The following is a 17,146-nucleotide window of genomic DNA, read 5'->3' as shown; positions in this document are numbered from 1 at the left end:
CAGCTTGGAGCAAATGGACCGTTTTCCTTCTGCCAAATCCACCACCCTCTTTGCCCTGTGGAATAATGCTGCTGGCTCCTCTCACACTCCTTTCTCATTATCCTCGGTCACCCTGTATCAACATTTATCATTCTAATATCGATTGCTCCTCTTTTCAACTTCTTTCCATCTCCTTTAAATCTATTTTCAGGTCATACATTAGTCATACACCACCTCCACCTGTGCCTGTTCATGCAGCCTCTCGCAGCCTAATTCGGTTACGATCTTAATGTGCCTCTGCTCTACTCCCTCACCTTACTCTCTTCCTCTTTTTCTCTCCTCTACTTAGTGCTGCGTTTCTCACTACCATCTGGCTAATCGACATCCTGCTGAGACCCATCATGCAAATGTAATACACACGGTAGTTTAAGGAACATTTTGCAGTTTAAAAGTACAGCCTGATCCGGGTAGGAATGCTATTGCACCTCGCGCTATCCTTAGCACTCTCATTATCCGGATGATGGTGGGGTTTATAGGAAGTGAGGCCTCCTCGATTTTCTCCAGTGTGATGCCCATGATGGACAGCAGCACGATGACAAGGTCCAGCTGGTTCCACCTACACACAAGAATGCACTTGTCAATGCTCCCTCCAAAATAAAAGTAATTGAAATCTCTCTAGACCTTTGCTGACGTCTACACTCAAGTCCAGTGCGTAGGATTAGACGGCAGCTGGTGGTGGTTGTACAGACGGCAAGAGCTGGCCACCTGTTTTTTCTTTTTACTTGTTTCTTGCAACATAACTCATCATTATGTCTACATCTCATTCTTCATTTCATCACAAGTCTCCTCCTCCAGGTTGTCACCTGTTTTGGTGTTTGTAAGTTCTCCTATGTTAATTCAACACATTTAATCAACAGCATGACTCAGTGGATGTTGGAGATTGCTCTGGTTGATCATTCACTTAGTGGTATCAAGAGTCAGACTTTCAAGCTAAAGGTTGTTGTACATGCTTGTGTCTTGGGACTTCATGTCTGTGTGGCACTTTTTGTAAAAAGAACACTATTCAAGATGTTGGGGCACTGACTTGTCCTTGAAAAAGCGGCGGAAGCCAAACGCCACCAGCTTGAAGACTGACTCCAGGACAAAGATGAGTGTAAAGATGTAGTTGCAGATCTTTAATGCCTCAGTCAACTCCTAAGGGTGCAGAGATGTACAGAGATGTTAAATAATAAGAACAAAAAAATGACATTAACCGAGACAGCAGAAAAAAACACTCGTATTATGATTGTAATATATTTATAAAATATAAAATAAAATATACCTACTTTTTAAATTATTGCATGTGACAACAAAAAATGATAATTGATATAAGAATAATATTTGACAGACAGTAAAGTGCCCGATTATACATTTAATCACATTAAGGCATGTTACTCCTTATATCTAGTAGTATTTCTCCAAACAGTGTTGACTATCCTGCAAGGCAATCTATGACCAATGTCACATGACAGAACAAGAAATCCATAATCCATTTTACTAATCAAAGTTCAGGAATTTGTACAGTGTACATATCATTTAAAGGTCATTGATATAGTAAAATAGTGCATTTGAAATATTTAATACCAGACTACTGGACAAGGGACTATACTTCAATATCCCTGAATGATTGCCCCAAGCAAGTGAAAACAAAAGGGTCGGAGCCACATCTGACCTCCGGCTGTTGGTAATGCTCCATGGACATGGCGATGACGTTGAGCCCGATGACAATGGTGATAAACAGGTCAAGGTAATGGCTGGTGCACATCTTGTGGATGAGCAGGCGGGTGGGGGAGTAGTCAGAGTAGTAGGGCTTACTCTGAGCTTCTGTTGGAAAGGGGAAGTCGTGGGGGTGGGACATGGGGAATGGAGCAAGGGGAGGAGGCGGAAGGGGAGGGGGGTTCATAAAGTGAGACAGTAGGTAATACACAGGGACGTCCGTTTGTAGACCTGCTGTGTTGGAGAGGGAAGCCACCAAAGCTGTTGTGTTAAAGGTTTGTTACTGAGACAGGTCCACACGGGTTAGAGATGCACACGGCTGTGATGTGAAGAGATTGAAAGAGACGATGGCTGCTGAGATGAGGGCCTTGGGGCCCTCTTGCGGCTTTTAGTCTTCACCACTCAAATCAAACCTCCACTGATCAACATTTAATTAATGAACTCTCAGTGTGTGTGTGAGATGGGAGATTAATTCAGGTTTCTGTTGCTGGGGTCAACTCAGCTTTGAGATTTCTCCGTCCCTGCCATTGTCATGTGAGGCAGCCATCGCTTTTAAATCCCTTCACTCTCAAAGATCTCCATGCCCATCCATCATCTCCATGTTGGAAAGATGGATGGACGGGCTGGGACTTAGGATGACAGCCAGAGAGGAAAGCTCACTCTATAAATCTCCTCTTGGTTTGGTCAGTGTGGGAGAGCCTCAAGGTCACACAGAAACTGCAGGGATGCGCTAAAGGTGAAAGTCCTTGGGGTGCAGGGGGTGCTTCTGCTCTATCCAATTAGCCCAGGTGTGCCGCTGTATAAAACTGGAATGGTTCCCACAAGTTGTGTGTTTGTGCAATGGTGTGTGTCCTGCGCTTACCCCTCATGGAGAAATATCATCCATAGATCAGGAGGGATGACAGCTGTGCTTAGTAAACCGACTGGCCATCTACATGGACGTTTCTGGGATTTCAGTTCAGCTATTAAGATCTACCCCAGCAATCAGTCCATCAATTAATCACTCTGAACTTTTATTAAGTTTTTTTAAAAATATATATAATTCCTGTGTCTATGCAATCTGAAGTTTAGGTTTGTGAAATGAATTAGATGAAAGATAAAGATTACTAATGCACTTTTAATCCTTTTAACAGCCATTTGTTACTAATTTTGTTTCATTTTGTTGGGGCAAAAAGACTTGTGACAGAAGGTGATAAGCCTACACTTACCACATGCTTTATTTAAACTATAAAACAGATGGTGTACAGATATAAAGATAATTGAAAAATAATTTTGTAAATCCTTTTTAGCGGTAGACTTGGCATCAGATTGATGCAATACTTTGTCAGTCAATTTTATTTTCTGATGACATTGATGCTTCCCTTAAAACTGTTGCTTTGAGTGGTGCATATTGATGCAGCTGGACCTGAGTCACCAGTCCGCACTAGTATGTGCATGACTTACTTTTTAAGATTTTTATTTAGCCATACTAAGAAATTCAACTGGATTCATGCACTGAAAAGGTCTTAATCTGGGCTTGGTTGGGCATCAACACATGAGAACTGATGACACCTCATCGAAAACATGCAACACATGTGGGTTCAGGTGAATATGGAGATTAGAGGGCTTTAATGTGAGGCTGTTTAGGCTAAATGTCGAGCTGTCCCTGCCTGTCAGATTCATGTGTGTGCTCTCTGTGGATGGCATCATCACGAGTGGCTGAATTTTGTCAGAAGTCTGCAGTCTGCTGAGATCTGTCCTGGAGATCATCAGGGGGAGTCAGCATGAACACTGGTGGTCTGAGCTGCACTTTAGAGAGAGCCAGTGTTGGACTTTCACTCTCTCTGACCTCCCGTGGAGATGTGCGTGCCAGAATGTGAAAATAACATGGCTTCTGGTGTGCTTGGTTTGGCTTCTCGAATGACTGCGCTGAAACAATGTGACACACTGATTTTACATTTTACTTTTGATCCTAGACTTCTGGAAATGTCATTTTTGACTTGACATGGCCAAAAAAATTCTGTGGTTGTTTTTACTCCACTGTCAAGGACTTTGCGGATAGATGGATTGACAGTAAATGGAAATGGTGACTTGAAAAGATGTTTCAGCCAGCGTATCGGCTTGATGGCTGGCCAAAACAACATCTTATTGGTATTCAAAGCCAGGAAAAACTGACAAAACCACAAACTAATAAATACGTTTAAGGCCACACGCGTTAGATTTCCTGATTTTCTCGACACAGATAGCATAATTTACAGGTGGGATTAAGGCTGCACTGAACACTGAAAAATGGGCTGCATTAGTCCCTATAGTTTATAGTAGGTTCTAAGTGCTCCATGAGCTACCAATTAATTTTAGTGGAAAAGTGCCCATGATGAGATTACATAGATTACATATCTATGTAAGTATGAAAGTAACATTTGTATTCACTAGATTCTCCATCATCTATGGATAAGTGAACATTATTTTTGCACTGTTCTCCTTACCAGCAGGTGTGAGCTGAGCCAGGAGTTGGAATATATTCCCAAATACAAGATTCCCCTTTGTTTGCGCCGCTGCCTGACCTCATTCGTGTCAGTATGTTGAGATAGGCAACTTTTTCTGCCATTCGAGCATCACTTATTGTTCCATTTCCCCTCAGTAAAATAATTTTAAACTATCAATACATCAGAAAAGAGAGAATTGTTTATCATGTTTATAATGAATATTGAATGTGTGAAAATGGCACACCTGAGGTGGTAGTGTTTCCCAGGAATAAATCCCTTCCTCTCTCAACTCTCATCCCTTTCAGTGAGGATGGGTGCAGAGAAAACAGAGCAGTGGCAGCCTACAAACCTGTTCCTCCAGGCAGCAATGCTTGCCTTCTGCACCTCATCCTCCAGTTGTGTATCGAGAACTGAGCATATATCATGGGATTGAGATCTCGTTCTCCTTGTTAAAGAATTTTATTGAAATGTCCACGTGACCTGACTGCAACTAGTTCAACTGGTAATTTCTTCGTTTAATAAATCACCTCAAAATATGCAACTCTGCTAATGAAGAATGGCTGACTTTCCATGTCCATGACATTATAATTTCACTTTTCTGTAGTTGGAATTATAGTGTATTCTCTCAGTAGTTTTACTGCCACACTGAGGTGCTGACACCCTCATTATTCCAATTATTATAAAACAGCATTTAAAAATCAGTCATCTTTCAAAAGCAATCTAAGACTTGCTCATGAGCAATTTGGTTATTGCTGTGTAAATATTCCATGGATGATAAACTAGTGGTTATGGACTCCCATGGCTGATTTGTAAATGTCTTTGTTGAGCGACAAACCTTAAAATTGACGTTTTTATGTTAAGCTGAAGTTTGCTCAGCATAAAATGTCTCCTCTGCCTGCATCATTGGATTGATATTCTCCAAACTTCAAATTTTTAAGAAATGTTAAGAAAATGTCTCCCAAGAGTGAAATTAGCGGGAAACGTAAATGGAATGCAGCTGGATCCTGTGGACATTTGGTTTCCAGAGTGACTTCACTGACTGTAATGAGATCTTAAACCCAGCCTGAAGATCTGCCCAAGCTCTGACAGGAAAAAGACATAAAGCATTCCCTGTCCAAAAACAACCCCAAGAGCCTCGTCGTCCCCACGGTGAACATTCGACCTGGGGGTTGCCATTTGGACGTGGCCACTCTCAAAAATATAATCTATACATTTCCGAGGCAGTCTTTGTTGGGAAATACAGACACATTTAAGATCCTTGGAAGTCAGGGGTGGACTGATGAATTTGATAGGACACAGCATAGCATTGCAGCTACGCTGTGGTTGAGCTGCTTTCACGGCATGTGGTGATTATGTGGGGTTACCGACAGTTGGTCGTGATGTGGAGAGAATGTTGTGTCTGCTAGTCCAGGACGCTACACACGAGACACTGCAACAGCTTTGGCTGAATGGACGATTGCTTTTTTTTCCTGCTCACTTCCTGTTGAGTTCGGAGCCATCGGATGTTTACAGATTGCTGGCGTGAGGAATGTGATTGGTGCGGTTGAAGTAAAGAGTGGAGATGCAGGATGGGGATGTTTGGCTAATTATAATGGCTGTGGAAGGAGGAGCAGGTCAGGGGTCAGAAAAGCAGCCACAAAGAGCTATGGAGGGTAAAGTTTGGGATTTAGTAAAATATGAGCAAGGAGTGTATTTGTTTTCACATATACAAGGAAGTAGATTATTTAAAAAATGAGTGCTGCTTTTATGCCCCCTGTCCTTCACAGTGAATGGCTCAGAGGTAAACTTTGGGACTCGACTTCTGCCAGGAAAAATGTGTCACTGGACAGAGTGTCCAATTTGGAAATCTGGCAAACGTGAAGTCGAAGAAAGGCCCACAGGATAAACAGTAAAATAATAATCAAAACGAGAGAGATTCAACTGGATTTCCCGAAAGCTCTGCTGCCCTGCTCAAATAGAAAACACAAAAAGGCACAAATACAAATGAGAAAACAGTCGAAACCACAAGGGGATAAATGACAGACGGGCAGAGCAGAGCACATAGAGGAGTCCAGGAGAAAGGATGTGGACAAATAAGAAAACACAACATCATTTAGAAATGATAATGATAACACGCACACAATTCTTGGCTCCCTTTAACACGCACACACACAAAAAAAATCACTCAGTAAATTGCATGGCAGACTGAAACACTTCTTTCTGAGTCATACTTGATAAGAATGAACCAACTGGAATGGGGTACTGAATGAAGGCAAGCGACTGGACGGTGTGAGTGGAGGACAAAGTAACAAGGAGAACGAGTGATGAAAATTTGCAGACCGATGTAAAGCTTGTTAAGGATGTAATGGAGTGGGGGCTATCCCCTAAACCCCTCTAAGGAATGCACATGTAGGAGAAAAACAAATTAAGTATTTTCAGTTACAGATCAATAATAATAAAAAATCCAACCCCAAACTTTAATTCAAGCATAGACTCCCTAAAAACCCTCATTGTTCATACTCTGAAATGTCAACAGCCACAATTTTTAATTAACCTACTTCAGAGTTCTAGAAATTACTAGATGATGTAGATAATTTCGGAGCCTAATTACTCAAGCATGAATATACATTAGCATGACCCCTGCTAGCCTTGGTGCTCACCGTGACCCCGAGCATCCATCAGGTCATGGAATTTGGGTGACTGCCCGGTAAAGGAGATGGCTTAATATTATCTAAAACTGGATCCTCTCATTGTCGCTTTCTGTGACTGACACTGGCACACATTCGTCAATCTCGGTGAGATTTATGATCAAACATTGATCAAACAATTAACTGGAAAGTGACTTAAACATATCAAACTACTTAAATTCCTATTTAAGTATTTAAACAACGCAAAGTGGTTGAATTCTTGAGACTACAGCAGATCTTTCTCTGCATTTTTGACCCTCTCTTGGATGTTTGTTCTTCAACCTGCCCTGGAGAAATAACATCCTGTCCCTTTCATTCCATCTTTCCCTACAGCATCATGCCATGGCACAGACCCTGAACGCCATTCCACTGTTGTCTTTTTCAAATTTCCTCTATGAAATAATCGCTGAAAATGTTCCCATTATGAAACATTCACTGCTAGTGGTGTTAAGGCAGTTTTTCTGCCAGCAAATTACTCACAGAATTCTAGTCTTGCCGAGCCTTCTTTTACCTCACTTAATAATGAATGCTACCTTCAGTAGCGATTAATGAGCATTATTACTCATTCTATTACATTTGAGAGATCGATGGAGGAGATCACTTATGTTTACTAAAGACAAATAAACTTTATCAGCTCATTTATAGGGTGATTTATCCTTTAAATGCTATCTTATTGTCTTTAAAGCAAAAATGTACAATGGAGACATCATTCTGGTTGGTGGGTGGAATAAAAGGTGTCAGGAAACCTTGATGCCTGCACATTCGTACCCTCGAGCGGTTACACGACTTTGCTGGCTGCTAACCCAAAGTTATTAAAGATTCATCACACTTGATGCCTTACTTGACACCACTACCTACACCTCGCGGCTTTAAAGTTTCACACCCCCGAGCAGCATCTCCAAGACTTTTTACCACTGCCTGTCACTCTCTTTCTGGGCTCAAAGTGGTAATTACAAGATTCTGCTACAGAGGAATAGACGAAAGAACTTCTGTTAAATGCATCTCTCTGGAAGCTCTGACCCAGATACATTTTGTGTGAGCTAACAGATGAAGGGCTGCTATTCATAGAATGTCAAACAGTACTGATGTTTTGGATTTCTGTGCGTGTGTACGTGTGTATTCCTGCATGTTCCCAGGTCTGGCATAAGTAAAGTACGCGTGAGGGGCTGATCCGTTTATCCTCGACATGTTGTTGACTGCTGGCCGTGTACTGACAAGGCAGATTAGCGAAACAAACGCGGGAAACAACTTTGTTTACCCACCTCCAGGTGACGAGGATTTAGTCCTCCACACAAAGAAGACAACAGACACATTCCCCGGGTCAGCTGATGTTTGAACCGACTCGAACCTCTTCTTTTGCAAGTTTTTCAGAAACAGTTTTACCCAAGTTGCAGAGTTGTTTCATTTATGTGAAATCATAAAAGCTTGAAAAAAAAAACGAAACATTTGAACCCATAAAACCCACAACCCCCTGCATTTGAGGGTCAGTGAAGCATCAAATCCTCAGTGTACATGACTGTCTAATTAATGTTTTCCAAAGTTCAATTTTCATAATTGATATTTTATATAATGGGTCACAAAGGTCCTGGAACCCAGAGGTGCTCTGGCTATTGCAGCAGAATAATTTTAAAGCACACAGCAATTAATAACGAATACATTCTTTTTTTAAACCCTACTCATTTTCCACTGATGAACAGTTGAGGGCAGTAACAAGCTATGAGACCAGAGAAGAAAAGCAGGAAAGAAAGCAGCTAACAATGAAACATTAGTGATAAAAAGGTACTCTAAGTCTCTCCTCCAGGTAATAGACACATTACATAGTTTATTTAATCTGAAGGACTGAACATTTCTGGAGACAAATAACTCAAATATAACTAGGTTAATTAGAAAACATACCTCCATGGGGCACCTCTAATGACTTTTTCTCCATTGTGCAGTGCAGTTTTAAAACACACAGTACAAAGAGAAGATGAGCTGTTGGGCTGAGTAGGAGGCTGATTTACAGAAAGCTGCAGGTCCGTTCTGACCGTGTTCTGATTGGCAACCTTAGGCAATCCACTTTTCAGTTGGACATAATAAACAAAACATTTTGCCATGAACAACTGATTCAATAGATGAGTTTGAAAAAGTAAGACCCAAGCCTTCCATGTGAAGACTGCTGCAGAATGCAGAGCGTTTGAGGCAAATTCACTGTATTTCCTCCATGTATTCCTGATAAGATGACTGTCTGGGGAAAGATGTGATGAGAGAATTCTTGCGGGGGCTGACCCAGACAGAACTGCTGCGTCCGACTGCAGGGCCATCTGTTAATATGTCACATCCACAATCCTCTAAGTGACGTCTGGAAGGCTTATGAGCGTAGCATACTCATATCTAAAGCACACACCGGGGAATCTAACACCCGACAGCAGCATCAGAAACAGGTCTGTTTCTATGTTATCTATTCATTCTTCAACCCTGGTCTTGTTTATTCTCTCTGCTCTGAAGAACAAACACAACCTTCTCTCCGCGCTTTGTGGTCAGTTTTCACTGGAACATGTGACTCAGCTGTGTGTAAAGATGTGAAGAACATGTCACCTCGTGCCAGGAGCCTTATTAAATAACTTCTTAGGAATTAACATACACAAAAATGAAAAAAAGTTTTCAGCTAAAATATTGATTGATATTCCATTCTTTTTTTCCCTCCCTCTGCAAGTTTTAAATTGCACAGAATCTGTCATCCCTTTCAGAGTTTCTTGTGATAAGTAAAAAAAATGTTGCTACAATGAAACACAGAGAATCAGAATGTTACAATGAGCTAAGAATGCATGTTTAATAATCTACAACATTGAATTTTGAGTCCTAGGGATGAGCACCTATTTAATAGATCATAATCTGCAGGCTTTTCAAACACAAAGCTAACACACTTCCCCGTACCTTAGTGTTACTGTGCCAACAAGATGCCACATCAGACCAGAAATAACCTTTATGATAACAAACATGCTGTGGTGCCACTTAATAATGGCTTGTCCAGTTGTGACTTCTGTCTGTTATAACAAATCAGCCATTAATGTGAGACAGGTTAATGTAGTTTATCATGATCCTGAGCTAATCATAGTCCGCTAATGATCCCAGGGAGAAGAAATACATTAATTTTCCCACGGGAATATTAAAGCTGTCTATTTAAGTTAAAAAAAAAAGTCTACAGTATATGGACCCTAATGTATGACACTGGCATTTTAAAAGGACCCATTAGAGTTTATGCACATTCATTTGTTGTGATTACATATTACATATTTTCTGCAAGGGGTGTCTTGTTGTAAGGTAGTAAGTCATGCGTTAATGGAATGCTCTTGATTGAAATTCTGCGGTCCAGTGGAATTTGATGGAGTACGGTAACCTTGTTAGTGGATTTTATTAGAAAAAGCAACGGAGCTGAAATTACAAGAATCATAAAGAGGCAGGTAGGTAGTAGGTTGTTCCAAAAGATACAGTTCTACTTAAAATGAGTGTTGCAAGCATTTAGGAATTTCTACTTACGCCAGTGTGACGCCTACAGATTTTCAGCACACAGGTGTTTCTGCTAGTGTATCACGCTGGCATGACATCACACAGCTGCCGTCATCTATTTACACTCATTTGGGCGCCATTAATACAAATCATATTAAGACTATTCAGTTTCATCTGTCCTGTGCTGAACCTTTACCTGAACCGTTACCGTGACAAGGCACATTTTAGCGCGATATTGTCGATGAGCAGCAGTGGATCTTTTGATTTTTATATATTCCGCTATGTGTTGTGCTGATATGTAATTGTGTTTAGTTTATGTCTCACCTTTTGACAATTTCACAAATCTTTTCATTCTCATTCATATGTGCGTTATTGTAGCGTTAGCAAAAGTACCCATTACACTCACAAACTGATAGCTACATGACTGGAAGCGATCTATAGCTTAGGTATTGTCTCTTGTCACGTGACCTGCCTCTCTCACTCTGGTTGGTGGATCATTTGGCATCCTTACAGTTTGGACTGAGGTCCTCTTTTTTAGGGGTAGGGCAATGCACTCCTGTGAACGGTGGATGGATCATGGACGGCGTGGAACATCTATGATAAACAAAGCCACGACAGAAAAACAGGTAACAGTATGTCCAGCAGACTGAGGGCTGATGGGAGAGAGGAAGGGGGTGTGGACGGGCATGTGGCCCTACCTCCCGTGATCATTAGAAATTTGAACCCAAGCCACCGTGGTGGGTGGTCGTGGTCGGTGGTAGTGGTGGTGGTGGATTTAAGGGACACACAGAACATGCTGGAAACTCTGTACCTTTCAAAGTGCCTTCAGAAAGGGCCCAACTCACCCCCGGAACCAATAAATCTGGAGGAATGAGACCATGTTAGTCAAGGAAAGGCAGAAGACAGCAAGGAAGGAAGAATGGACAGAGACAGAGGAGAGTGAAGAAGGAAAGAGGGAAAGAAGGATGGAGTAAGGCCAGAAGGAAGTGGTGAAAGATCAAGCTGGCCTATGTTCCCGAGTGTTGTCTTTCCAGTGATTCTGAGTCCAGTAATTTGGATTTCGCAGAATATAGCTCAAACCAATGCAGCCTTTTAAAACCATTTTGAAAATTTCCCACGACAAGAGCACTCAAAAGTTCTTGTATATCAAAAGGAAAAACGGGAAGGACCTCAAGGTAGTATGTATTTGACCGGGTTTGTGCAAAGTGTCTGAGTGCTCCCTAATTGGTCGGATTTCCTTGGCACAGCTTCCTGAAAAGAGGATGTCTCCATCTGTATTTCTCAAGAGTTGGGAAGAAACATTTCTCTTGTCAAATAAAATTGTCATGTCATAGCGGGCGAAACAACACAGATTTGTTATTCAAATCTAAAACTCTAATGTGTCCACTGCTCCTTCTGGGATTATAACAACCATGTGCTTCTGGATTACTCTGGTATGGACTCAGAAGTCACACAAGCAGTCAATATTAGCAGATGACACTGCCATAATTTTATGGACAGGAGGCAGTGGAAAGAATTAAAAACAAACCGACTGATATAAACTCCTATACAGCCGGAGGGGAGGAGGGGCAGGTATCTAAATCTCACCCAAAGTGATCTCACATCAATAAGAAATCTAAGAGAAACCTAATTTCTCTCTAGATTTTGATGAATCCCTGCCCCCGCGGCTGTACTGAACCACATGCAGAAGAGGGGAAGGGAGGGGTGTCATTGCCGGTTGTTTTGGTTCAGTCTAGTTGATTGATCAACAACTCCCCCTCCCTCTAGCTCCATATACTTAATACCATGCAACCCCCATCTTTCGGCACTCACTGGACATGCTCTAAGGGGCCATCCCAAGCACGGCATCTATCATGAACCAAGGCAAGGTAAGAGAACAAAAAGGTAGGCGAGCTAAGGCTGACAGTTTTCTATCCTTGCTCTGGAAATCGGCAAATGTCGGAGGCTTTTCTCAACATCCAGTTTGATAAATCTGATACTGGAGTTGGAGAAGAGCCCCTACAATGGGCGCAAGTGTCAGCAGAGCAAGAACAGGTCACCACAGAATTATCAAAAACTAGCCAAAGGACCTTCAAAGAAAGAAAAAGAGGGTTCCTACTGCAAAACAGTAACCATAGTCAGGACTAACTCACTAATTGCAGTCGCTCGCGGTCGGCCAAACAAAATCAAAAAGCCAAAGGTAAATAAATAAACAAAGGCTCAGGCTCAAATCAAGCAGGACTCAGAAAGATGTGGAAAGACTACCGACCAGCTAGCTCCTTCTCCTTACTCCGTCTCTTTTTCTCCATGCGTTTCAGTCTCTTCTCCTCCCTGCGCTTGGCCTCCTCAGCCTCCTGGTGACGCCGGCACTTGTGGAAGTTCTCCACCACAACTCCCACAAACATGTTAAGCACGAAGAAGGCCACGATCAGCAGGAAGGAGATGAAGTAGAGCAGCATCCATGGGTTGTAATTCATTACCGGCTACAGGACACACAATGATGGGGATCGTTAGCAATATTTGGAGAGGTAATGATTTACAGACAGCATCTGTACACATTTTTTTGTTTGGGAAACAGGATTTACTTGAGTCGTAGGTGTTTTGTTTGTCAGTGTGTGATAAGACTTAATGTTTACCTGTTGGTCCACTCCCACAGCGTCTAGGCCATCGTACATTATATCTACCCAGCCATCTTTTGATGCCAGAACAAACAGAGACATCAGTGCCTGACACGAAAAAAGAGGAAGAAATGGTGAAATAAAATCTCACAATTCTTTTCATGAGGAAAAGGGTTTCTGAGATCTTACCTGTCCCAGGTTGTCAAAGTTGTACTTGTGTCGGACCCATTTGTAGTTGGCCAGCAAACAGTCCGACTTGTTGGTAACATTCTTCACGTCTTCTCCTTGGCAAACAAAGAATTTTCCTTTGAAGAGCTGTGGACGAACAGATGACATGTTGTGGTTCAAACTGCATCTGCAGTTGGACCTCTACTTACGAACGTCTCTACATGTGAAATTTTCAGGTTACGAAACGTTTCAACTGGAAAGTATTTCCTCTTGTTCCGAAATAAATTTCAGGATACGAAAGGCAAAAATACGCTACCGCTACTACTCGCAGCTCGCAGAGTTTAGCGAGCGCAAACATGCTTGTAGCTGCTCTAGCCTAGCATCTTCCTGTCATCCCATTGGCTAGGAGGGACGTCAGTATGTACCAGTTTGTGTGTATCCCAGCGTCGTCTTCAGGATTTATTGTGGGTGTTCTTATGTTTGTCCATTAAATGGCGGTGTTACCACAAGTGTTAACGTTCGTTGCTAGTAATGACGGCTAATGTAAGATTAGCCTATAATAAAAAAAAAAAATCACTTTGTTCCTGGAGAAGCCTTGCACTGAATTCCTACATTTATTGTGCGGTAATCTAATTGTAACATGTATTTGTTACATGTTTTGATGCAAAAAATTATGTCCGAATTTTTGGGGGCTTGGAACGGATTAGGGCATTTACATGGAAAACGCGTCTCTACTTACGTAATTTACAGGTTACGAAACAACTTCCAGAACCAATTAATTCGTAAGTAGAGGTCCCACTGTATCTTTATCCCATAATTGATTTTGAATATTTGCTGATCACTTTTTATGCAAGTAAGGATATAAGTATGATGATATGGACCAATAATTTATTTATTTAAATATCAGTACTGTACTGTACATGAGCCTGGCAACTATCCTCTACCACTTATCCGGGGTCGGGTCGCGGGGGCAGCAGCCTAAGAAGAGAAGCCCAGACTTCCCTCTCCCCAGCTACTTCCTCCAGCTCGTCCGGGGAGATCCCCAGGCGTTCCCAGACCAATTGAGAGACATAGTCTCTCCAACGTGTCCTGGGTCTTCCCGGGGGTCTCCTACTGGAGGAACATGCCCTGAACACCTCACCAGGGAGGCGTCCAGGGAGCATCCTAACTAGATGCCCAAGCCACCTCATCTGGCTCCTCTCAACGCGGAGGAGCAGCGGCTCTACTCCGAGCTCCTCCCGGATGGCAGAGCTTCTCACCCTATCTCTAAGGGAGAGCCCAGCCACCCTACGGAGGAAGCTCATTTTAGCCGCTTGTACCCGTGATCTTGTTCTTTCGGTCATTACCCAAAGCTTATGACCATAGTTGAGGGTAGGAACGAAGATCGACCGGTAAATCAAGAGCTTCGCCTTTTGGCTCAGCTCTCTCTTCACCACTACAGTAGTAATGCGGACTCTGCACCGGTCCGCCTGTCGATCTCCTGCTCCATTCTTCCCTCACTTGTGAACAAGACCCCAAGGTACTTGAACTCCTCCACTTGGGGCAGGATCTCCTCCTTGACCCGGAGCCTGGCAACTAGTGTGAAACAAACAAGAGCTGCCTGGTTTATGAGACAATATATAATCCCGCACCACTGGCAACATATTAAAAAAAACAATAGAGTGGAAGTTAACTGTGTGAGGATTTCAATGAACTGTGCCGTCTGATCATTGCCTTGCAGATCATTTGTGTCACTGGTTAATTCTCCTGGACATAAACATGCCAAAGTGTATGTATACAATCCTAGACTTGACAACTGGTCCACAGGCTGGTAGCTATGAAATCTCATTCACGGTAAGATTTCAGTTGTTTATGAGTATTGACCATCAACACTGTTAGTTTTTCTTTTCCCGTGAAATATATGATCCATGTAAAACAATTACAGTAAACATTGACAACAACAGACCCTTGATGGAAGGTGGTCTGAGGACATGAGTGTTCTGATCACCTCTGAACTAATTTTGATTCCTCTCTCCCTCAACCCTTCCAGCCTCCCTCTCCCATCTGCTTAAAAGCACCCCCACAACCATGATGGTGACCATGATGTTCAAGTGATGATCTGTGATTTCCTCCAGACCTGATGCTGAGAATTATGACCAGAAAGTTAATTCATGGTTTCATCAAACTAGAGATCTTGTTTCTCACAGTATCAGAATCAGTTAGGTGTCTAGATACCCTGTTATAAAGCTCAGGATGATGGAGTGCTGCAGTGATGGCTGACATTCTGGGCTTTTCTTCCCTTAGTATACAGGGTCTCTGGTCCTTGGCCAAGTTTCTTAAGCTAGATTGCTCAGTTTGGTCAGACTGCTCTGAGATATCTCCTAATTGTGCCAAACTTCATCCATTTCAGAATGAAGGAGGCCACTGCGTTCTAAGGAACCTTCAGTGCAGCAGAAATGACGTTGATCGGAACTTTGGAAGCAGCCCAATTCAATTTTATTCATTTAGCATAACCAATCACATAAGTGCAAATTTCTCTTGACTTTAGGAGGAAAAAAGATTAATTTGAAAAATCTATGTAGCACAGAGATGACGAGGAACCTATGAACAGTTCAGACTGATCTGTTAATTTGAACCCAGGGTCTCATTGCTGGAAAAGTCACCAGCAGTTAGAAGCTGTTTTTGAGGGGTCAACAGTACTAAATTACTTTTTCGACCATTTTCTGAGCCAATTGCTTCCCCATCTCACCTGCACTCCCAAGATTCCAAAGATAATGAAGAAGGCACAGCAGATAACCACAATGTTGCCAATGGGCTTCAGTGAAGACATCAGCGTCTCCACCACCAGCTTCAGTCCTGGCGCTCTGCTGATTACCCTGAAACACAACAAATAAGGGCTTATAGAAGAAAAACGATACCTCTGACACCCTAACCCTGTCGGCAGACACATTTAGATGACTTAATTGATTTACTGAAAATTTGTGCAAACTTGACAAATAATGTACAAGTTGATCTACTAACAGTGTGCACAGAGGATCATGTCTGAAGTGAGAAAATTTAGCACCTTGGCCATAATGTATATGGATTATGGGGCATTTCTGGAAGGAGAATATGCAATTAAGAAATGTTAGCATGCTCAAAATGATTCATCAGATCTGGAAGGAGTTGTGGTGGTTGTGATTGCATCTAAATATAGCACGTTGGAAGGGCAGGGGCAAAAGGCTTTATGCACAGTGGCTCTTTTTGTGATGTTTAGATTTCTCTGGTGGAGATCAGTCGGGTATTTATTTGACTCCTGTACAAGCACTTCCAACTTAGTTGAATCGAATTTCATTGTACATTTTCGCACTTCACTCACAACGGCAGAAAAAGGCAGCGCACAAATTTGTAAATATTGCTTTTTATAGATCAAATAGTTAGCAATGTAACTAGTAACGGTAGATCCCTAAACTTAAAAAAAAGAAAAGAAATTCACAACTTTAAATAAATTTTAGAACTACATTTGTCAAAAACATTCACAAAAGAAAATAACACTTGTTAGAGCAATTAACCTCCCTGTCATTCACCCACACATTTCTCTGTTTTGTACTAGTTTTTGCTTGATTTAATTTCTGCGATAGGGAAAAGAAACATTTCTAATTAAGCCAATTGCTTGATGAGGATGTTTAATTAGTGCCTCCCTGGCACCTAATCGCTCAGCTGCCATGCAGCTGAGCTTCTCCACCTGTCAGGATAAATATACAATTAAAAAAGGACAATGCAATTATTCTCAAGAAATTCACACTGTACTCTATTACACACACACACACACACACACACACACACACACACACACACACACACACACACACATCCTTTTGAAATAAAAAACCTGGCTACCCTGGATGTCACGATGATAATCTACGCTGCCTTTTTCAGTGAGCTGTACTCATTATCGTGTGTTTTTCTCTGAACAGGCATTCACGTGAAGGGAGAGTCGATAACACATTAAGAAGAGTCATGAGATAATAAACGTCTAGGCCTGATGGATGCCGGCTGATCAATAGTC

At 42.0% G+C, this 17,146-nt stretch overlaps 1 protein-coding gene and 1 long non-coding RNA gene across 19 annotated transcripts in view; one reads left to right on the top strand and one right to left on the bottom strand.

The window, feature by feature from the left end:
• Positions 1–17,146, bottom strand: part of cacna1g (calcium channel, voltage-dependent, T type, alpha 1G subunit) — a 157,250-nt gene that overhangs the window by 11,711 nt on the left and 128,393 nt on the right. For 9 of the 18 annotated variants that reach the window (XM_057055744.1, XM_057055658.1, XM_057055701.1 and 6 more), the window contains 8 exons: positions 15,848–15,974; positions 13,141–13,266; positions 12,970–13,059; positions 12,624–12,816; positions 11,166–11,216; positions 1,691–1,842; positions 1,064–1,173; positions 465–595 (listed from right to left, as the gene is read on the bottom strand). In XM_057055744.1, the coding sequence (XP_056911724.1) occupies positions 465–595; positions 1,064–1,173; positions 1,691–1,842; positions 11,166–11,216; positions 12,624–12,816; positions 12,970–13,059; positions 13,141–13,266; positions 15,848–15,974 (980 nt within the window). Of the gene's footprint in view, positions 1–464; positions 596–1,063; positions 1,174–1,690; positions 1,843–11,165; positions 11,217–12,602; positions 12,817–12,969; positions 13,060–13,140; positions 13,267–15,847; positions 15,975–17,146 lie in introns of all 18 variants that reach the window. The other 9 variants (XM_057055662.1, XM_057055676.1, XM_057055751.1 and 6 more) reach the window with 5 other exon arrangements.
• LOC130539397 (uncharacterized) lies at positions 12,654–15,881 on the top strand. Its single transcript, XR_008954115.1, has 3 exons — positions 12,654–12,861; positions 14,840–14,952; positions 15,149–15,881. It is a non-coding gene; the product is annotated as an uncharacterized LOC130539397 (long non-coding RNA).

The sequence above is a fragment of the Takifugu flavidus genome, chromosome 1, assembly GCF_003711565.1.
Source record: "Takifugu flavidus isolate HTHZ2018 chromosome 1, ASM371156v2, whole genome shotgun sequence".
In the NCBI taxonomy this organism is placed as follows: Eukaryota; Metazoa; Chordata; class Actinopteri; order Tetraodontiformes; family Tetraodontidae; genus Takifugu; species Takifugu flavidus.
This window is presented reverse-complemented; position numbering and strand designations above follow the sequence as displayed.